This window comes from Molossus molossus, unplaced genomic scaffold (assembly GCF_014108415.1).
Source record: "Molossus molossus isolate mMolMol1 unplaced genomic scaffold, mMolMol1.p scaffold_m16_p_4, whole genome shotgun sequence".
Taxonomy (NCBI): domain Eukaryota; kingdom Metazoa; phylum Chordata; class Mammalia; order Chiroptera; family Molossidae; genus Molossus; species Molossus molossus.
Genome location: NW_023425377.1, coordinates 56,792,380 through 56,814,012, shown reverse-complemented (window position 1 = coordinate 56,814,012; position 21,633 = coordinate 56,792,380). Strand labels below are relative to the sequence as shown.

Below are 21,633 nucleotides of genomic sequence, written 5' to 3'. Positions count from 1 at the left end.
AAGTTTGATCCCCAGCCCTGGTTGGGCTCGAGCAAGAAGCAACCAATTGATGTGTCTCTCTCACATCAATGTTTCTCTCTCTCTCTCTCTCTCTCTCTCTCTCTCTCTCTCCTCTCTTTCCCTTCCCACTCTAAGAATCAATCGAAAAATATCCTCTGGTGAGGATTTTTTTTTTAAAAAAAAGAGGTTGTCTAAGATGAGGACTCAGCTTCTCAAGATTCAAGTCTGTTTCCCAGGATTCCCTGCAAAAGTCTTAACATGCCCACCCCTCAATCAGTGGTGAGCCCAAGACATGGAAGGTAGAAGTGGCTTAGGGCCAAGTCTCATGCCCCACCCAGACCACATCCAGACCGGAGAGGGAGAGCCCAAGGGATCTCTGCAGCTGTGGTATGGTGGGGAGGGCCGGTTAGAAGAGGTTTACAACTAGTAAGTGGAAGAAACTAGAACTCCCAGCTCAAAACTCCCTGAAATTCCCAGGGCTGCTGTGGCCCTCCACCACCAGACTAAGGACTAGTAGCCAGAGCAACCACTGGGCTGAAGGTGGGAGCTTCTAGCATTAGGGCAAACGGAAAGCAAAGGCAGCCACCTCTTGGATGGAGAGAAGTCCATGGAAGACAGCTCAGGGCAGGCTCCCAGTAGGCCCGTGGGTAATGAAGGGCCCTCTGGCGGAGGCCAGGGCTGGCTTATTGAGCCTGTTCCTCTTGGGGGTTCAAGAGGCCCTGGAGCAGTGGGTAGAGCACCCTGCCACTCCCTTCTGGCCTGGGATGAGGATAGAGTGGAGGTGGAGCTACAAACTACCAGGAGGTCCAGGAGACTGGTATTTGTAAATTGCACCTACTGTATGCTTGAGCCCTGACCTGTCATTTCAAGTTCAAGACAAACAAAACAAATGTCTGTTGTTGATTGTACCCCACCACCACCATGGATGAAGCAATGAAGACTCAGAGAAGTCCAGGGGCAAGGCCAGGCTCTGCCTAACTCCCTGGGAGCCAGGCCTGGAAAATGCCTGAAATTGTAAAGTCTGGAAGTCACCCCTTTCCCCCTCCTACAGAACCAGCCCCTGGCCAGGCACCTGGAAGCCTGTGGGACACCTGGTGATGTGGGGTTCCAATCTCACCCCCCATTCACGCATTAGCTCTGTCCATATCTTTGTAGCACTGACCCAGGGTTTCCCCCACAATCCCGGTCCTCCCCCTCAGCTTTCACCCAACGCCGTCCCCGCCCCCAGGTTTCACTCTCCCCCCTCTCTGTCCTCAGTTTCCTCTTCTGCAAAATGGGACTAGCCAGGCCCAGAGCAGGTCCAACGCCAGAGGGGAGCTCAGGAACGACAGGGAAAATTGAGATGAATTCAGCCGTCCCGGGCACAGTGCCTGGCACATGAGAGGTGCCCAATAAAGTGCTTGTTTGAGGGAGGACTAGCCCTCAATAAATAACAGCTGTTGTCGATGCTGTTGATGTTGGCCAGGCAGCGGACTCTCCCCTCCCCCACCCCTTATCCCATTTCTTTCGCTCCCTATTCCTTCCCCTGACTCCTGACCTGGTTTGCCTCCTCCTCCAAGCCCCCACCTCCTCCCCCCTTTCCATTCACTCTTCCCCCTCCTCCAACCACCCGGCTCCCCTTTTCCTCCTGGTCCCCTTACCCCCAACCAATTCTTCCTCCCTTCCCATTCCGCCTCTAGTCAGTCTTTCTCCCCTCCCAACCCTCCCACCTCCTTCCCCCTCCCACCCCGGCCCATCACGCCCGCCTTTTCCATCCCTCCCCGCCCTTCCTTTCCCTCCCCCATCCTCACCCTCCCCATCCCCACCAAGGGGCGCCAGGCCAGGCGGGGGGCCGGAGATCCTGGGTCCCTGGCTCGGGTCCAGCCTGCGGCCCAGGTCGGGCGGCAGCGGCGGCGGCGGCGGGCGGGGTTCTGGCGGCGCGCGGTTCAGGGATTTTTTATAACTCTGGCCGGCGGCTCAGGAAGTGCCGTTCCCGCGCCCCCTCCCCCGGCCACGCCACCGCGCTTGCTCCTTCCCTCCCTCCTCCCTGCGCCGGGCCGGCGAGACTACTGCGGAGACGCGACTGAGGCCCCGGCGGGCGGGCGGGCGGCCGCTGGTAAAGGCGCAGGGGCTCCTGGGGTGGGCGGGGGTACATGGCTTCAGGGGACTTTGTGTGTCTGCGTCGGATGAGAACCGCCATGGCCATCGTCCCGCTGTGGGGTTGTGTTGGTGTGCGATGTCCCTAAGCGTGTGCGACACTTGAGTTCAAGTGAGTGCCGGTTGTGGGTGTGTGGGGTGTGTGTGTGTGTGTGTGTGTGTACATCCACGTATTTGTAAAGGAGAGTGTTTCTGCATGTGTAAGTCTGCATGAAAATGTGTGTTTGATTATGTGGGGGTGTTGTTTGTCTGCCTAAGTGTGAGTCAGCATGTGTGCATAAAGTGTGTACTATGTGTGTCAGTGTCTAGATGAGTGTATGTCTCCAAACATGTTTGTCTCCACGTGCATCTGAGTATAACAGTATGTAAATACCTGTGTGTAAGTGCATGTGATGTGTGTCAAGGTTGTGGGATTTGGTTACTTTGTCCCTAGTCTGGTTGTGTGAATGATTGCATACATGTCTGTCTGTATGTGTAAGCCCGGGTATGTGTGTGTGTCTCTCTCTAGGTTGTCTATGTATGTGTGTGTGCACATAGGGCTGGGGAGTGTGTAGTTGTGTCTCTGGGTGTGTAAGTGTGTACTGAGTAGGGGGGGCGTCTTCATGGGTCTATGGTGTCCATTTGTTGGTCCCCAGCTGTGCAGGTAGGGTTGCCCACAAGTGTATGTTTCACTGCCACTGTGCATTTGTGTGTCGCTGATAGTGTGCATTTGTGTGTGTGAGAGTGGCACTGCCCACTTCCCTGGAGTTGGTCAGCAGGCCACAGCCTTCTGTCTCAGGGTGTCTCCAGCCCATCCAGCTCCAGGCCTTTAATTAGTGGCTGCTTCGGGGGGACCCAGTGGGCTGTGGGTAGGGTGGGGTGGATGGCCAGCCTTTGTCTGCTGGCCTCACAGGGTCTGCCCAGCCAGATGTGCAGCATTAGAGGCAGCTGGCAGCCTGGATTGGCAAGGCCTCTGCCTGTGCAGCTGAGGTCTTAGCCTCCACAGGGAGGCCCAGAAGCCCTGTCCTCCTAGCTGGCCCAGGAGGTCTGGGTGGGGAGCCACGGATCCCTCCAGGATCCTGGGGAGGGGATGGAGCCTGTTTCTGGGCCTTTTCCTCCGGCATTTCCTCCTCCAGCTGCTGGTACCCTCCCCCAGGCTGGCTGCCTCCCTCATGCCTTCTGGGAGGAGGGACTGGGGATTTGGCCTGGCCTAGGTACACACACACACATACAGCCACACACAGGCACACACAGCCTCACACAGAGTCACATGGGCACACACACCCATACATAGTCATGCTCTTGCAGCCACACACACACACACACACACCACAGTAAATCCCCTGCTGACATCTGTTGTCCCAGACCTGCTGGGGCCCTGGAATCCCCTATCCTGGTACAGCCTCATTTTCCCTCTTCAGACCCATGGACCCTCTAGTGGCCCCACCAATGCCTGGGGCAGGTCTCACTTCCCAGCCACCATAGGGGTTGGGCCACTGCCCCAGGTTATCTCCCCTGCCTTGCCCAACTAACACCTGTATGCCCTCCCCCTCGCAGGCCGGAGAGAGACTGCTACGGAGTCTCCTATCCTCCCATCCCTACTCCTACCTCCAGCCACTTATGCTGGGTCCTTCAGCGCTGCCCTCCACATTCCACCTAAACTGGAAGCACAAAGAGGGTGTGAAGTTGTTGGAAGGAGGGGCCCAGCCTCAGCACAGGGATGAGAATTTGAAGCAGGAGCAAGAGAAGCAAAAAGACAGGGCAGCCACAGACCACTTAGGAAGATTCTGCACCACTGGGGGAAGGAAGAGAGGGACAGGAGTGGGGGAGGGGTTCCAGCCTCACTTGCAATAAGAATGCTGCCACCTTGGCTTGGGGGAAGGACCTTTAAGGCAGGAGGGGGCCTAGGGGAGCCCACCTGGAAGGGCTTTGATCCCAGAGCTATCCAGGCCTCTAAGGATGAAATAGGGGAGAGGGGGAAATAGGAAATGGGTACGGAGCGGGGAGGAGGGGGCAAAAAGTGGAGAGGAGGGAGCTTTGAGGGGTGGTGTGCTAGGAAAAAGGAAGGATGAAATCCAAGAGGAGGTTCACCAGGGCCAGAGAGAAGGACTGAGTTTTCTCATGACCCCTGAACTCCACACCCAGCCTAGCTCCTCTTCACTGCCTTCTCCCTATCCAGGCTGTGAAGAAGAAACAGAGGCCCAGAGAGGCTCACACACGGGGATCCAACAGCGTGGCACTAACTGAAGTCCCCAGAGGTAAAAACAAAAAAACGAGGGGTAAACATCAGCCCAGCTGAAGGGAACAGCTGGGTTACAGAGTGCCAGAGTGAGCTCCCCATCACTGGAGGAGTCCAAGCAGAAGCGGGAAATGTTGGCTTCTAAGTCAGTATCTTACAGAAAACTTGGCTCTATCCCTCTGGAGCTAAACTGTTCTGTTTGGGGATCAGCTCCCAGACTTGGCCAGGCTGCAAAGAAAACAAGACAGTGTGTGATTAAGGGGGAGGAGGGTGGAGACAAGGAGGGACAGGAGGGTTTGGCACAGAGTGGTGGCCCAAAGTGGTGTCTGTGTCAGGCTGGCCTGGGGCAGATACCAGAGTAATCCTGGAGCTTCCAGGAAGAATCTGGAGAGGAAGCAGGACTAGGCCTAGCTGGAAATGCAGGGTAGAAGAGAGGTCACAGGGACTGAAACCATGATGTAGGGGATTCCAGCTCTGTTGGTGTGGTAAATAATAGTTACCCACAGCAGAGCATCCAAAGGCAGAGCCTCCAAAATGGTGGGGTGGGGAGGGAGGAGCCAAGCATTGGCCTCAGGTTTAATCTGGGCTGAAACTTTACACTGAACTGCCTTCAAGTGTATCCTTTGGCAGCCTCCTCTTGCTGGCCTCCTGCCCCCTATATATGAGCCTTGTCATCCAGGATCCATAGCAACCTTCTCCCTGCCTCCAGGCTTTTGATCCTGCTATTCTCTGTCTGGTGCACTATCTCCTGTCCTTTCATATGATTGGTGTCTTCTCATCATTTGCACCTCTGCTTTTCAGTCTCCCCGTTATTTCTTCTAGAGAACATGTCACATCTGAACTCTTGTTTGTTCATCTCTTTATTTACTTATCTGTCATCTGTCACTCTCAGAAGACTGAACCCAAAAAGGGAGGGCAGTTATTACCCAGTGAATGAGTCATCCCAGGGTTATTGCAGAAATGAAATGGTGTGAAATTGCTCAGACCTGTAGCAGGCACATAGTAGATGCTTATAGAGCCAAGGTCCCTGCGTGTCCTAAGAGTATAGGACGAGTAGGGGACTGTCCTACTAGATAGGAAATGCATTTGGAATCTTTCAACCAGGAGAAATGCCTTGGGCATCCTCCAGGCTAGGAGTAAAAAGCTGCAGGTCCCCCTGTCAGCCTGGTAAAGGGCATTGGCAGCGTCTGTGCTGAGCAGCAGGATCAGGTCCCCCCTGACACAGCTCCTCCCTCCCAGGAGCCCAGTGATGCTGCGCAGGCTGTGAACAGGGAAGGCAGCGCTGTGGGGGCTGCCGGCAGCCAGGGCTGGGGAGAGACATGTGGACACGTGGCCTCTATGGCTCCCGCCTGCCAGATCCTCCGCTGGGCCCTCGCCCTGGGGCTGGGCCTCACATTCGAAGTCACGCACGCCTTCCAGTCTCAAGGTAGGGGTGGTCCAGGGGTGTTGGTGGGGAGGGAACAAGGAGCTAAAGAGGGATCAGTGAGACTGGGACTGCAGTTGTTGGGGAAGGGGTGGGGGTGGTCAGTAAGTCCAGAGTCTTGCAGCTGGTAACCTAGATTCAGGAGCCAGTAAGGCTAGCATCATCTGCCCTGAAGCCAAGCAGCCAGGACATGGGTCCTTCCCAGGGCCCAGGTCCTTCCCAGGGCCCACCCCAGGCCTCTGATCCTCACCTACAGATGAATTCTTGTCCAGTCTGGAGAACTATGAGATTGCCTTCCCCACCCGAGTGGATGACAATGGGGCACTGCTGGCCTTCTCTCCCCCTGCCCCCCGGAGGCAGCGTCGTGGTACAGGGCCTGCAGCAGAGTCCCGCCTCTTCTACAAGGTGGCCGCACCCAGCACCCACTTCCTGTTGAACCTGACCCGCAGCTCACGCCTTCTGGCAGGGCACGTCTCTGTGGAGTACTGGACACGGGAGGGCCTGGCTTGGCAGAGGGCTGCCCGGCCCCACTGCCTCTATGCCGGCCACCTGCAGGGCCAGGCTGGCAGCTCTCATGTGGCCATCAGCACCTGTGGGGGCCTGGTGAGCAGAGGATTCTGGGAGGCAGGGAGGAAATGCCCATGAGTTTGGGAGTTCAGAAAAACACTTCTAAATATAAATCAGAGAGGTAATCATAGTGGAAATATTTAAAGCATTTTGAGCTACTCAAAGGATTAGCTAATTTATGATGCAGTTAAAGCAGTACTTAAAGGAAAATGAATAGCCTTAGGTCGGGCTGAAATGTAACTAGCTAAACATCATTCTCAAGAGATTATAAAAAGAATAGCAACCTAAACCCAGGAAGGTAGAAGAAATAAAGAGATAGGGTCCCAGAGGTCCTGGGGACTGGGACCTGACCCAAGCCCTCTGTCCCACTACCCCAACTCCCAGCATGGCTTGATTGTGGCAGATGAGGAAGAATACTTGATTGAGCCCCTGCAAAGTGGACCCAAGAGGGGCCGGGGCCCAGAGGAAAGTGGCCCCCATGTGGTGTACAAGCGTTCCTCCCTGCGTCACCCCCATCTGGACACAGCCTGTGGAGTGAGAGGTACATCTATCTCTCTGGGGATGGGCAAAGGGGCTGCACAACATTTTTAGCTTGAGGCAGAGGGGTAGGCAGCAATGTTTCTTATCCAGAAGGTCAGCAGGCAGCTGCATGAGGGGAGGAGGAATCAGACAGCAGGGCAGTGGGGCAGGGGAACAGCCCATCCATTACTGCCATAATCCAATGATCTAGCAGTGAGAGAGGCAGCTAGACAGCCATACAGGTACTTGGATATAAAACCATCTGTCTCCAGGATTACTGTCTGATCAGACAGTTGAGCAACAGCATGATTGTAGCAGATACCCAAGCAGTTGCACAATTAAAACAGGAAAAAGAGCCCAGCTGGTGTGTCTCAGTGGATTGAGCATCTTCCCATGGACTAAGAAGTCCCGGTTCAATTCCCAGTCGAGGCACATGCCTGGGTTGCGGGATTGTTCCCCAGTAGGAGGTGTGCAGGAGGCAGCTGATGTATGTTTCTATCTCCCCCTTCCTCTCTAAAAAATCAGAGACATATTTAAAAAAAAAAAAAGGCAAAAGAAGGGCTCAGCCACCATTCAGAAGGTAAGGTTCACAACCAGACCTGCAGGAGGATAGCTGTACAATTAGACATTTAGGAAGTGGGAGAGTAAGAAAGCTAAACAATAACAAAATATTTACCAGGACAACCATACAGCTAGAAAACTGGCTGTCTGGTGGAAATGCAGAGCCCTGGAACATCCAATAAGATGTGTAATTGGAGAGGCTGGGAGTAAGATACTATGGCAGACAGACAAACAGAAAGCTGAATGGTGTCTCAGTCCAGTAGGTGGTTAGTGGATAGTCAGATTAGAGTACAGTTGGACAATAAGGCCATCAAAGGCAGTTGGTTTGTTCTATAGCCATACAGTGTGCAGTATGTTGATTAGAAACTTTGATATTTGGAAGGCTGTGAAGATACTAAATCACACAGTTCCAGCACTGAGTCCAGCTGCTACACAGACATGCAGGTAGTGGGTTTGTCAGGAAGTTGTACAGTCATACTGGTTGTAGTGGTATACTGGACAGCTGTTCGACCAACCAGTTTGGCATTAGGGCAGCCATATCGTAGTTAATGGAGCATTTCTAGAACCAGACATTGTACAACTCAAATACCCAGGAGCAAAAGAACAAGATATTTGACAGCTGTTGGGCAGGTGGACCAGCAGACAGGGAATTGGACCAAAAGAGCAAGCAGCATAATGACCAGAAATTCTCCATCCAGATGAGAAACCATGGAAGGGGCGGCCATGGTGGCTACACACCCTGAAACCACCGCCTGCCAGGCCCCTGGGCAATGAAACAGAACGCAGCCAACTGGGTCTGAAGCGCTCTGTCAGCCAAGAGCGCTATGTGGAGACCCTGGTAGTGGCTGACAAGATGATGGTGGCCTACCACGGACGGCGAGATGTGGAACAGTACGTGCTGGCCATTATGAATATTGTAAGTGCCTCCCCCTCCCTGGGAATGAAGCCCTGAGAACCTAGAGCCAACCTCCAGAGGTCAGGAAAAGGGGTGTCACCATCCCACCCCCAATTTGAGGCTAGAGAAACAATGGAGGGGGGGACAGGGTGAGAAAGGAGGACTGCATATCACAGTGCTTAGGAGTATAGACTCTGACACCAGCCAGCCTGGGCTGAAATCTCAGCTCTGCCACTTTTAGTTGTATGCCCTTGGACAAATGACTTCACCTCTGCCTTGGTTTAGTCATATGTAAAATGAGAATAATAATAGCACTCACTTCATAAGACAAAGGTGGATACAGTGAATTGATAAAGCATTTAGAACAGCACTTGGTACACAGTAAAAGTTGCGTAATTGTTTGCTATATAAAAATCAGCATACAGCTTGCAGGTACTTGTTGAGGTTACTAGTACACGCACGGGCACACATCTGTATTCATGCAGAGTTCTTGATAGTGCACCTACCTATGAATTCATACAGCTGACCCTACTGACTCACACTCAGACATACTCAATACCCATATTAGATCTCAAAACTGGACTCCTCTGAGCCTCAGTTTCCTCTGTAAAATGAGCTTATAATAGTATCTACAGCAGAGCATGAAAGTTGGTGGGAGGGAAGCCAGATAGAGCACTTAGCAAATAAGGGCTTGATGATTGGTGGTCTTGTTTCACTGAAGCAAAAAGGGAAAGAAAAAATTTAGCGGACAGATGGCCCAATATGTTGACATTGCATCTGATTCTACTACTTTCTTCCCCAGCCCTGCCTCCCTCCCTTGGGTTTTCAAAGTTTCCTAAAACCTGCCAAGGTTACTGTGGGTTTCCACCTTGGAAAAGTGATGTCCTAGGGCTCCAAGATCATTTCATGGAGTGGCCTGCATCATTTGTGCCCACTCACCCCTGGGCCATGTCCTTCTTCCTTCTGACCAATTCTCTAAAAGTTTCCTGCCCCCAACTCCCACCTTCTGTAGTGATGCTCAAATTGGTACTATGGTATAAATTCAGGTGACTATGGAATGAGGTACATCCCTCAGGCTACCACTGGGCAGACACTTGAGGTAGCCAGGGAGTTGGCAGAGGAGGAATGAAGAACAAAAAATCTGTCTAGCTGAGCAAGGATGAGTCAGAAAGAAATGTACTGGTAAGCAAACAATGCTTTGCCGGCAAGCTTACCAGGCTTGAATCCCACTTATGACACCTACCAGCTGTGTTTTCTAACCTTTCTGTATGTCAGTTTGCTCATCTGAAAAATGGGAATGATAATAATACCTACTCATGCAAAGATATATCACAGACTTAGCCTGAGGCCACGCATATGGTAGGAATTTGATTAAAATGAGCCATTGTCATTGTTTTTCTGTTTGCTGCTCTGGGCCCCTCTTAAGACTCCGTTTCTCTTGTTTCTTGGAGGTCAGGTTGCCAAACTTTTCCAAGACTCGAGTCTGGGAAACATCGTTAATATCCTGGTAACACGGCTCATCCTGCTCACAGAGGACCAGGTGCGGGGACCCTACCCCTTCCCCGGCACACCAGTGCCGCCTGCCCTCTCCAGTGTGGCTGGCGCCCATGCACATCACTCTGTCCATCCTCAGCCCACTTTGGAGATCACCCACCACGCCGGGAAGTCACTGGACAGCTTCTGTAAGTGGCAGAAATCCATCGTGAACCGCAGCGGCCATGGCAACGCCATTCCAGAGAACGGTGTGGCCAACCATGACACAGCGGTGCTCATCACGCGGTGAGGGGTGGGGAGGGCTCCAAGATGTGGTCCAGGGGAACAGGTAGTCCTGGGGACCATCCAGGTTCAAGCAGGGGTTCACCTGTTCGATGAAGGGATTAGGACTATTCAGCTGTCCCTTTGAGGAGCCAGAGATGGGAGGGGCAGCTGGGAACCTAAGAATTTTGGAAGGCGGGAATTGGACCATTTGAGTGCTAATGCACTCCTTCACTCATTCTCTTAGTCACTCATGCACCCCATTATCCCCAAGGCCAGCTGGAGGCAGAGCGTGAGGCTTCAGGTGAGAGGCAGGTAGCACCTCCCAAGCAGAACTTAACCCCCAGAAACAAGCATGGTGGCATCATCAGGGTTAGCGAGGCAGCCCAGCTTCCTCATTGCCCCCCCTCTCCTTCCACAGCTATGACATCTGCATCTACAAGAACAAACCCTGCGGCACACTAGGTACACACACCCCCTAGGTTTCAGGCACCTACAAAGGCAGTGGGCTGGGTGGCCTTGGCCTTGGTGGGGGTGGGGACCTTGCAGGGTGGATAGGGCCAGCCAACACGGCCCTGAGCCCCCAGCCCTACTCCGTGTGCCCATTTCCCAGGTCTGGCCCCTGTGGGAGGGATGTGTGAGCGAGAGAGAAGTTGCAGCATCAATGAGGACATTGGCCTGGCCACAGCATTCACCATTGCCCATGAGATTGGACACACGTGAGGCGAGGGGACACAGGAAGGGGAGGACAGGAGGGTCCAGGCAGGTTCATCAGCACCGAGCAGAGCCAAGACTCCTTTCCCCAGGTTTGGCATGAACCACGATGGCGTAGGGAACAGCTGCGGGGCCCGGGGCCAGGACCCAGCAAAGCTCATGGCTGCCCACATTACCATGAAGACCAACCCATTTGTGTGGTCATCCTGCAGCCGGGACTACATTACCAGCTTTCTGGAGTGAGGATCGACCCACCTTTTCTGCCTAGAGGCTCCCATTCATGTTGCAGGGCAGGGGCCCTCTGGATATCAGGCTTGCCTCTGAGAAGGGTTGTGTCACCTGCAGGGGCTGCTCCTCGGGACCCCCACCCAGCCAGACCCCCTGAATTCTTGGCCTGCAACCCCCCAGCTTGACAGCTGCTTTCCTCTTGCCACAGCTCAGGCCTGGGGCTCTGCCTGAACAACCGGCCCCCCAGACAGGACTTCGTGTACCCAACTGTGGCGCCGGGCCAGGCCTATGATGCAGATGAGCAGTGCCGCTTCCAGCATGGAGTCAAATCGCGTCAGTGTAAATACGGGGTAGAGAGAGCCTTCCTGCTTTCCTTCCTGGGAGGGGAGGGGGCTAAAGGGGTGGGTGACTACGTGGATACCCCCATCCTGGGCAGTGGGATTGGGAGAGCCAGGAAGGAGAGTGAGCCCCGTGGGTCCTGGGGGTGCAGAGGGGCCTAGGTTTATACAAATGTCACAATCAGACAAGATTGGGGACAAGAATGAGATCTCCTGGCTCTCTGGACCCCTGATTTGGAAACTGGGCTGGGGAGAGACTGGGAGGCCACCTTTGGTGCAGCACATCAGGCTGCAGGAGGACTCAGGTTCCAAGAGCCCTAACTGGGCCATTTTTATCCAAACATTTAGACATGGTGGAAATTTTCCACACTTAGCAAAGAACTGGACAGAGTCTTTCAGGGACATCCTGACTGCATTCCCTACATCCCTTACCAACTGGTACACAGATCTGCTGGCCCCTATCCTTGGCTGGATGAGCTCTGAGTCTCGTGACCACTCCCCAACTCTTTCCTGAGGATTAGACTCAGCTCCTAAAGCACCAACTGTGCATACAAAGTGAGCAGCTAGGGGTCCTGGCTGGCATTCTCGGTGGTTAGAGCATCAGCCTGCTCACTGAAGGGTCGCAGGTTAGATTCCCAGTCAAAGGCATGTACCTAGGTTGTAGGTTCAATTCCTTGGCCCATTTGGAGCACATGTGCAAGGCAACCAATGTGTCTCACATCAATGTTTCTCTCCCCCTCTCAACTCTTTCTCCCCCCTCCCCCCCTTCCACTCTCTAAACTCTAAAACTCAATGGAAAAAATATCCTGGAATGAGGATTGACCCCCCCCTCCCAAAAAAAAAGAAGTGAGCTAGGGATCCTGCTCCCAGCTTTCCCCGGGAGGTGGAGACCTGCTAGCTCCTTGCTTCATCCACCAGGGCCACCATGTCTGCCCCTCCGCTGCCCACCTCTCCCAATTTCCCACATCTCCCCCCTTCCTCACAGCCTCAGCCCTAGTGGCCTGACCCAGTCCCAATATTTCCTACCCTCCAGACTCAAAAGATCAGAATTTGCAAGGCCATGTTAACTCAAAACGGGGAGCAGGCAACTGTTAAAATGCCCTTACTTCATTTCAGTGCAAGACAAGGAGATAAACCCTAGATCAACTTATATGTAGTTGACATTCCTTTCTCAACCCCACACCCTAACTTGACTGGTAACTACAGCACCCTCTAATGAATTCCAAAAGAATTCTGAAACTACTTTGAGCATCTGCTGTGCCCAGGTACCCTAACAATGATGACAGTGGTTGGCATTTACTGAGCAGTCACTATATGCTAAGCATGTGATAGTATCATCTTATTTAAGCTCTTGACCATCTTATCCCCACATTATAGATGAAGAGGCATGGAGGGGTATCTTTCCCAGAGTTGGTATTTGAATCCAGGTCTCTCTATGACTCCAAATTTTATAAAGGGGTGAGGAAGGGGAGAAAGTGCCATAATATCAGGCATGGACCAGTGCTAACTGTGGGTTGAATTAATTCTCCCTTTTATTTTTCCAAGGAACATGTTCCTGGCCCTCCTGCTAAAGGAGGAATTGTTGAGTACATGTAAATTGGTTAATATATTTAAGGAGCTGGACTTACCTAGTGTCCAGTCCAGAGTTAGCTGTGGTCATTGTTACTCAATAACAGGGCATTTGTGCAAGCCCTTTCATATTTACTCTCACATGCCTCTCAACCTTTTATGTAGGCAAGACCCATCCTGTAGATGGGAAACTGTAGCACAGAGAGGGCAAATGTGTTGCAAGTGAATGACAGGGTTGAAGCATCCATATATTCCACAGAGCATCCTTGTTTGGAGGAGGGAGAGCAGGGCTGGAATGGGCATTCTCTTTAAGAGGTATCACAAGTGGGATTGGAGCACGTGATATTTTTATAAATTGCTAGGAGGATACAAGCCAAGTGAAACCAAAAGACCAGGCTGAGTTTTTAGCTAAGAAGTATCCTCTGGAGGGACAGAAAGCAGTGACTCTGGAGGATGTTTGAAGGAATGGGTCTCAGGACAACCCTCCATACTTTCCATGTGTGTACAGGTGTCTCTCAGAAAAGGTCCCTTCCTACAGCCATTGAGTGGTCCAATCCCAAATCTTTAAAACTTGGAAAGATTACGTCCAAAGAGTAGATTACATGTGATTATAAAAAGGAGACTGAAGCCCTGGCTGGTTTGACTCAGTGGTTAGAACATCGGCCCGCGGATAAGAGAGACCCGGGTTCGGTTCCCATTAAGGGCACGTACCTTGGTTGCAGTTTGACCCTGGCCCTGGTTGGGGTTGTGTGGGTGGCAGCCAGTCAATATGTCTCTCTCTTCCTCCCTCTCTCCCTCCCGCTATATCTGAAGATAAATGCAAAAATGTCCTCTGGTGAGGATTTAAAGGGGGGGTGGGGAGACTGAAGGATCTCCACTAAACAGGAGGAAGGCCCTGGGGGCTGGAGCAGGATGTAAGCTAGAGAGTCTAAGATTTGGCCACATAGGAACCCAATGGGACTTGTTCAGTGACATTAACCTGGACCTAAAGGGTCAGAGTGACTTCCTGGGACTTGCTGGTAGGTCCTGGACCAGCCCAAGCATGATTCAGACAGTAGAAAGGTAGACTGCTTTTTCACAGGTAGAAGCAGAAGAACATCCCACACAGATCTAACCTGGCCATATCCTCTCCCAACCCTCCATAGATTAAAACCTTTGGGAACTTCCCCCGTTTAAGTGAAGGGAACAAGGAGAACCACCCACTGGAGAGAAGTCAGAGATGGGACCCCTGACTTGAGCCATCTTCCAGGCCTGATGTTTCAGAACCAGTCCTCTTCTGTGGGCTGCTTCACCCATCCCAAAAACAAATCCAGAATCCTTCCTCTTCATTCCTCAGCAAGCCCACATTTCCTTCTAGAAATTCAGGATGTGTCAGGGGCTGAACTGACACATCTATGTTACACCATAGACCCTTCAGTCAAAGGTCTGAGTTAGTGACCTTTAGTGTGTCATCTTCAGCAAGTGACCTTACCTGTCTGAACCTTGGTTTTCCCACAGTAAAATTGGGATAATGATGCCTAAGGGAATTTATGGCACACAGGTGTTCAGTAAGTACAGTGCATATGTAGGCAGAGGGGAGGTCCCAGGCCATGCCCTGCCCCAGTAACCAAGAAGATTCCTTGAGACCCAGGAGAGGAGTGTTGGGGCCCCACTGCCCAGCGGGCAGTGAGCAGGCTGCCTGGGTCCACCTGAGGGAGGAGGAAGGGAGGCGAGCTTGAGCGGGCATCTTGGCCCGCAGGAGGTCTGCAGCGAGCTGTGGTGTCTTAGCAAGAGCAACCGGTGCATCACCAACAGCATCCCGGCCGCGGAGGGCACCCTGTGCCAGACACATACCATCGACAAGGGGGTGAGCGCAGACCAAGGACTGCCATTGTCCTTGGGCTACACACCTATGCCTCACCTCTAGATCCACCTCCGCTCTGGCCACACCTGCTTCCTGCAGGCCCCACCCCTAACCTGAGTCCACACCCCAACACAGTCTCAAACCCTACCTGCACCCTGTCTCAATACTAGCTTCACGTCCCTTCCTTGAACATTGCCTGGCTCCCTGGCCACACCCCACACCACCTGTCTGTACCCTAGTCCTTGGACCCCATTTCTGTCCTACTTCCGCCCCATCCCGGGGGACTGAGATCTCCGGCTGGGTGGGAGGAGGGATACAGAATGAGCACCAAGCCCCTGAGGGTCTGCTGAGCTGGGCTCACCCTTCCCCATCCCACCCACAGTGGTGCTACAAGCGGGTGTGTGTCCCCTTTGGGTCACGACCTGAGGGCGTGGATGGGGCCTGGGGCCCGTGGACCCCATGGGGTGACTGCAGCCGGACGTGTGGCAGTGGTGTGTCCTCCTCCAGCCGTCACTGTGACAGTCCCAGGTCAGTCCTCAGGACCCCCTGCAAGGAGATGGAGGGGGCCTTACCCTACTTCCCCTGCCCCATCTCTACCCTGCCCCCCATGCAGGCCAACCATTGGGGGCAAGTACTGCCTGGGTGAGAGAAGGCGGCATCGCTCTTGCAACACTGACGTGAGTCCCCCAAGCCCAGTCCCGGGGGGGGGGGGGGGCGGTGGGGAGTCCATAAATCAACTTCCAAGGAGCCACTACATGCCAAGGGCCTTCACCTTTCCCTGCACCTCTACACATGCCTCCCACCTCTCCCCTGGTCCCAGTTACCCCACCACCACCACCCTCCCTTCATAGCTCAATTTCCCCAAAAAGCCCTGCCCCAAAGCTGTCACCAAACCCAGTAGCCACGTTTTTCAGTCTCTGCTTACCCCCTCTTCTGACCAGGGACTATGCCTCCTGTCTAAAATTGCCACGTCACCAAAGTCCTGCACTCCCAGCTCCTCCTAGGCTACACTTTCTTGTCTCCTTAGCTTCTCTGCTGCCCCTTTTTTAATGCTAGGGTTCCCCATGGCTGCATCCTGGGTGTAAACACATCTATGTGTACATACCCAATATGCACAAGGCTTACTGCATCATGGGGTGCTAAGAAGGTAAAGAGCTATTGAGTAAGGGGTGGGCTCATATCTCTGAGGAGTCCACATGCCCCTCACACTCACAAAGAACTGGGCACCTTCCCCAATTTGCCTTGCTCCTTTCTAGGTCTGCTCTCTCAAGAAAGGCCCCAGGGTCTGAAACTAGACCCTGCACTATCCCCAGTTTGCATCTGATATCTAATGAGTCACCTAGTCCTATCTCAAATGTACCTGGACCTAGCCCAGGCTACCATCCAGTCTTTCACAGCCTCCTCCCTAGCCTCCCTGCCACCAGTCTCACTCCTCCAATCCATCTCTGCTCTGAGCATTAGTTCTCCACCCTGAGCCTGTGCCCTAACTCCATCCCTGGACACCTGGCCTCCCTCCTTCTCCCATCTCATGCCCCTAGGACTGTCCCCCTGGCTCCCAGGACTTTAGGGAAATGCAGTGCTCCGAATTTGACAGCGTCCCCTTCCGCGGAAAATTCTACACGTGGAAAACGTACCGAGGAGGTCAGTCGGGGGGCTCAGGAAGCCGTGGGAGCATCTGACAGCAGGTGGATACAGCATCATGGGGTCTGCCCTGAGCCTTCCCCTTACCCAAGGATCCAGAGTGCCAGGCTGGATGCTAGGAACCCCCATTCCTTCTACCCAGCCTGCCCAGTCTTCATGATCTGGGGTCTGTCCCTCTTGACCTCACCTCCCCCAGAGAACAAGCAGGGAGCCCCAGGGCTTCCTGGCCCTTGGTCTAATGGGACCATGCCCCCCAGGGGGCGTGAAGGCCTGCTCACTTACCTGCCTAGCAGAAGGTTTCAACTTCTACACGGAGAGGGCAGCAGCCGTTGTGGACGGGACACCCTGCCGCCCAGACACGGTGGACATTTGTGTCAGCGGCGAGTGCAAGGTGGAAGGGACTCCCAGAGAGGGAGTGGAAAGGGATGGAGGGATGGGCATCTCACTGACACCCCCATCACTACTGCCCTCCCCAGCACGTGGGCTGCGACCGGGTCCTGGGCTCCGACCTGCGGGAGGACAAGTGCCGAGTGTGTGGGGGTGACGGCAGTGCCTGTGAAACCATTGAGGGGGTCTTCAGCCCAGCCTTGCCTGGGGCTGGTAAGATATTCCCACTTCTCTTTCACACTCCCCACTGGGCTGGGGATAAAGCTGGCCCCCCACAGTAGTCAAGATCAGCAAATTCTCAGACCCAGACACCCAGTGTAGTGTTGAGACCCAAAAAAGTTTTAGGACCCAGCAATGCCCCAGATCAGGGTCGGGACAGTGGGCTCTGAATTCTAAATCTTGGCAGTTAAAATGTCTGAGGGGGTGGGAACCCAAATTTCTCTCCTCCGCCATCCAGATGGACACCTGCCCAAGTGTGGTTCAGGAGACACTGTGGAGGTCCAGGCAGTTAAACCAAGACTTGGGACACAGGTAGACAGGGACAGAGGATTCCCAGGTGCCCATAAGTGGTGAAGCCCACTGCAAACCCTTCCCTGACTACCAAAATGACCATGTCACCCTATGTGGGTCAGGGCCTCCACAGTGCCCATCCTCTCTGCCTAGGCCTAGACCTTCTGCTTATTGGGGTAGAGGACAGAGGACAGGGCAGATCAGGCCATTTTGGTGGTCAGAGAGGCAGGAATGTTTGGTTCAAATCCCAGCCCAACTACTTCCTAGCTCTCAAACCTGGGCAAGTAGCTTTGCTTCTCTGAGCCTCAGTTTTATCATCTACAAAATGGCCATGATGACACATCTACTTCCTAGGGCTGGAGCTGGGAACGCAGTGTGATATCCCTGTAAGCGCTTAGTATAGTAATGGTTAGTTGCTATCATTTGGGGCTGAAGGAGGCAGGCAGGTATAGGGGATGGGCCAACTGGGTGACACCTGGCTTCACTGTCCAGGGTATGAGGAAGTCGTCTGGATCCCCAAAGGCTCCATCCACATTTTCATCCAGGACCTGAACCTCTCCCTCAGTCACCTGGGTGAGATGGAGGTGAGGGTATGAGGATTGGGGATAAACTTGGCTGGATTTCTGACTCCTATGCTATCTCCCAGCCCTGAGGGGGGACCAGGAGTCCCTGCTGCTGGAGGGTATGCCTGGGACCCCTCAGCCCCACCGCCTGTCCCTGGCTGGAACCATCTTTCAGCTGCGACCAGGGCCGAATCAGACGCAGAGCCTAGAAGCCCTGGGACCTATTAATGCATCTCTCATCATCATGGTAATGGTGGGAGCAAGGTGCAGGAGGACATTAGCACCCTTGTGGGGATTCCAAATTTGACTTTCTTTTGATATACCCCTTCCTCACCCCAGGTGCTGGCCAGGACAGAGCTGCCTGCCCTCCGCTACCGATTCAATGCGCCCATCATCCGTGACACACTGCCCCCCTACTCCTGGCACTATGCACCTTGGACCAAATGCTCTGCCCAGTGTGCTGGTGGTGAGGCTGGGGTGGAGCTAGAGGGGTGAGCATTAGTCACCTGACTTTCTGGATGGGGCAGGGCTGAATGGGTCTCTCACTTGCCACCAGGCAGCCAAGTGCAGGCTGTGGAATGCCGAAATCAGCTGGACAGCTCAGCTGTGGCCCCCCACCATTGCAGCGCCCACAGCAAGCTTCCCAAGAGGCAACGGGCTTGCAACACCGAGCCCTGTCCCCCTGAGTGAGTACCTATCAGGGTGCAGGGTCGGGGTAATAAGTACTGCAGTAACAGTGTTGCTGAGATCAGAGGGGCACTTAGTCCCAGGATTGGGGTGACTGTCAGGGCTCTCCTGGAATCAGAGTCGGTGCTCCCTAGTCAAGTGTAGGTAGTCATTTTCCCTTGGGGTGATGTACTCCCTGCCCCCACTGTGGATACAGGGAAATGACAGTTCTAAGTGTTAAGCTTAGGGCTGTTTACAGGAGCAACAGTCATCCCGGTGCCAGTTTACATAATAATGCTGGTTGCTAGGGAGGAGGAGGATATGCTAGTGCCCCAGGGTCAGGGTGCCCTGCCTGCATACTCTCAGACATCCATGTCCCCTCTCCCCCACAGCTGGGTTGTGGGGAACTGGTCGCGCTGCAGCCGCAGCTGTGACACGGGCTTGCGCAGCCGCTCGGTTATATGCCTGCGCCGCATGTCAGCCGCCGAGGAAAAGACGTTGGATGACAACTCCTGCCCGCAGCCGCGCCCACCCATCGTGGAGGCCTGCCATGGCCCCGCCTGCCCACCGGAGTGGGCCGCCCTCGACTGGTCGGAGGTCAGCCACCCCTTCCCACCTTCGCCCAACCCACTCTCTGTGCGGCGCAGGGCAGAACCTGGGAACTGAGTGCCCACTAATGTACACCTCTGTAGTCACAATCCCCTCCCACTAGCCCTAGTGGACCACCCTCCACTGGTCCAAGGTTAGCTGGCCCCTCCTCACCACCCACGAGACCAGCAACATCCTCTCCACTCCCTGTGTGCTGTGTGCGTGGAGAAGTGGAGGGGAGGTGATGGCCCACTGAGCGTAAAACGCCATCTCCAACTGCAGTGCACCCCCAGCTGCGGGCCTGGTCTCCGCCACCGGGTAGTCCTTTGCAAGAGCGCAGACCACCGCGCCACGCTGCCCCCCACCCACTGCCCACCCGCAGCCAAGCCGCCAGCTACCATGCGCTGCAACTTGCGCCGCTGCCCCCCTGCCCGCTGGGTGGCAGGCGAGTGGGGCGAGGTAAGTGGGCATCCCTGGGGGATGGAGGTCAGGCCAGGGGCGGCTGGGTGGTACCTCATCTGAGATGCCCCACAGTGCTCCGTGCAGTGCGGCCTTGGACAGCAACAGCGCACGGTGCGCTGCTCCAGCCACACTGGCCAGCCTTCGAGCGAGTGCGCTGAGACCCTGAGGCCACCCACTACACAGCAGTGTGAGGCCAAGTGCGACAGCATGCCCCCCGGGGACAGCCCCGAAGGTATGTGAAGTGGGAGACCAAGGGGCACCAGAAGGGCCCTGTCAAAAGGAAGCCACAGGAGAGCGTTGGGGTCCTGACCATTGGCCAGAGACCTTCCCCAACCACTGAAATGCCTTGGTGTCTCCTCCAAGCCAGCCTCGCTATCCCCTCACTACAGACATTTATTAAGTACCACTCCGTACCAAGCGTTTTAGGCATCTGATCCTTTGGGGGGCCCAAACTTGGGTCACTCCCCCAGGCCACCTCCATGACCTTCAACTTACTCATCTCCACTGATATCATTATTTGCCTAATATTCTTTCTTTAAATCAGAGTTTCTTAACCTCAGGTACTATTGACGTGTTGGGTCACATGATTCTTTGTCGTGGGGCTGCCTTGTGCACTGTAGGATATTTAGCAGCATCCCTGACCTCTACCCGCCTAATGCCAATAGGACCCCTCCCCTCAGTGTGACAACCAAAAATGTCTCCAGACATAGCCACATGCAAGTTCACCTTCCACCTCTTGCCTTCCTTCTCTCATCTGTCAGAGGGTAAAAAATATATTCACTTGAGAGGATGCCGTATTAGAGGGGTGGAATGAAATAATCCATGTGAAACCCAGGGTCTCCGAGACTGATTCCCAACCCCTTCCCGCCCTCTGCAGAGTGCAAGGATGTGAACAAGGTCGCCTACTGCCCCCTAGTGCTCAAATTTCAGTTTTGCAGCCGAGCCTACTTCCGCCAGATGTGCTGCAAAACCTGCCATGGCCGCTAGGGGGGGCAAGCAGCCCCTGAGCCACAGCTGAGCGCCAGCTTAGGGGTGGAGGGGGCTGGCTGCAGCTGGCCAGCCTGAAGGAACCCGAAGGGGCAGGAGCTGGGAGTGAAGGGTGAGATGGAGCCTGGAGCCGCAAGTTATTTATTGGGAACCCCTACAGGGCCCCTGACTGGGAGATGGAGAGGGGCTGGCCATCCCTAGGGCCCTTCCTCAGCTCCTCTCCCAGTTCACAGTGAGACGGGAGACCCAGGGTGGGTCGGAGAAGGGAACAACTTTGACTTAGTACCCTTTTTTGCCCACCCCTAGGGAGCCTTCTAAACTCCCCCACCTTTGATCGGAATACATACTGTGAAGAGTGGGGGTGGGGAAGGGGGTCAGCCAGTGCCCTGACCCCCAGCACTGCCCTATCCCTCCTCTCTGGGCTGGAGGGGGTCTATATCTGGGAGGGTGCGGGGGGGTTAGCACCACCTCCCTGAAATCCTCCCCTTGACAACACCAGCTACAGGGGTGGGTTAGAGGTGGAAAGATCCACCCCAACCCCTGCCCAGCCTGCTCCAGGGGGACCCTAACATCCAGACCACCCCCATTATGGTACTACAGGCCCTGCCCTGGGGCCCACACACCCCTTGCCAGGAAGTACTACATCAATAAAGTTCTGTCTTGTGTAGATTTCCGCACATGGTTTGTGTGTGTGTCCCTACCCCAGACTAGAAGCAGCCCCAGCAGCCTGGGATGGGGCTTTTACCAACACAGACTAGGGCCCAGTGATCTTAAGACAAATGTATAGCTTCTCGCAGAGGCTCTCGAAGTCTCAGGGTCTGGCACCTGCCATCCTGGCCACCATACTCCTGGTCACTCCGCAAGCTCCAGCCACACCTGACTTTACTTGAGCTGTTTCCTCAGCCAAATGTACCCTCTCCTTCCCTCTTCACCTGGGTAACTCCAATTTACCTGCAGTCTCAGCACAAGGTTGCCTCTCCCAGAAGCCTTCCCTTACGCCCCAACAAGGGGCCAGGGGATCCTCCTGCCTGCATATTCACTCTTAGTGCCTGGAGGCATTTGC

At 54.3% G+C, this 21,633-nt stretch overlaps 1 protein-coding gene across 3 annotated transcripts; it reads left to right on the top strand.

The window, feature by feature from the left end:
• The first annotated feature begins 2,202 nt into the window (after positions 1-2,202).
• ADAMTS10 (ADAM metallopeptidase with thrombospondin type 1 motif 10) lies at positions 2,203-20,901 on the top strand. Of its 3 annotated transcripts, XM_036240174.1 has the most exons (26): positions 2,203-2,248; positions 4,295-4,373; positions 5,594-5,780; positions 6,034-6,380; positions 6,729-6,885; positions 8,123-8,340; positions 9,776-9,859; positions 9,953-10,098; positions 10,496-10,539; positions 10,688-10,793; positions 10,881-11,027; positions 11,225-11,366; positions 14,662-14,769; positions 15,149-15,294; positions 15,380-15,443; positions 16,305-16,407; positions 16,665-16,798; positions 16,884-17,007; positions 17,797-17,877; positions 17,951-18,114; positions 18,207-18,333; positions 18,424-18,553; positions 18,926-19,130; positions 19,404-19,580; positions 19,656-19,815; positions 20,461-20,901. In XM_036240174.1, the coding sequence occupies exons 3-26, from the start codon at positions 5,693-5,695 to the stop codon at positions 20,568-20,570; spliced, it is 3,312 nt and encodes a 1,103-aa protein (XP_036096067.1). In that variant the 5' UTR covers positions 2,203-2,248; positions 4,295-4,373; positions 5,594-5,692; the 3' UTR covers positions 20,571-20,901. The 3 variants fall into 3 exon arrangements, with proteins under 3 accessions (XP_036096067.1, XP_036096066.1, XP_036096068.1); XM_036240173.1 differs by lacking the exons at positions 2,203-2,248; positions 4,295-4,373 and having other exon boundaries at positions 5,578-5,780; XM_036240175.1 differs by lacking the exons at positions 2,203-2,248; positions 4,295-4,373; positions 5,594-5,780; ... (5 more) ...; positions 10,496-10,539; positions 10,688-10,793 and having other exon boundaries at positions 10,921-11,027; positions 16,676-16,798.
• The last annotated feature ends 732 nt before the right edge of the window (positions 20,902-21,633 follow it).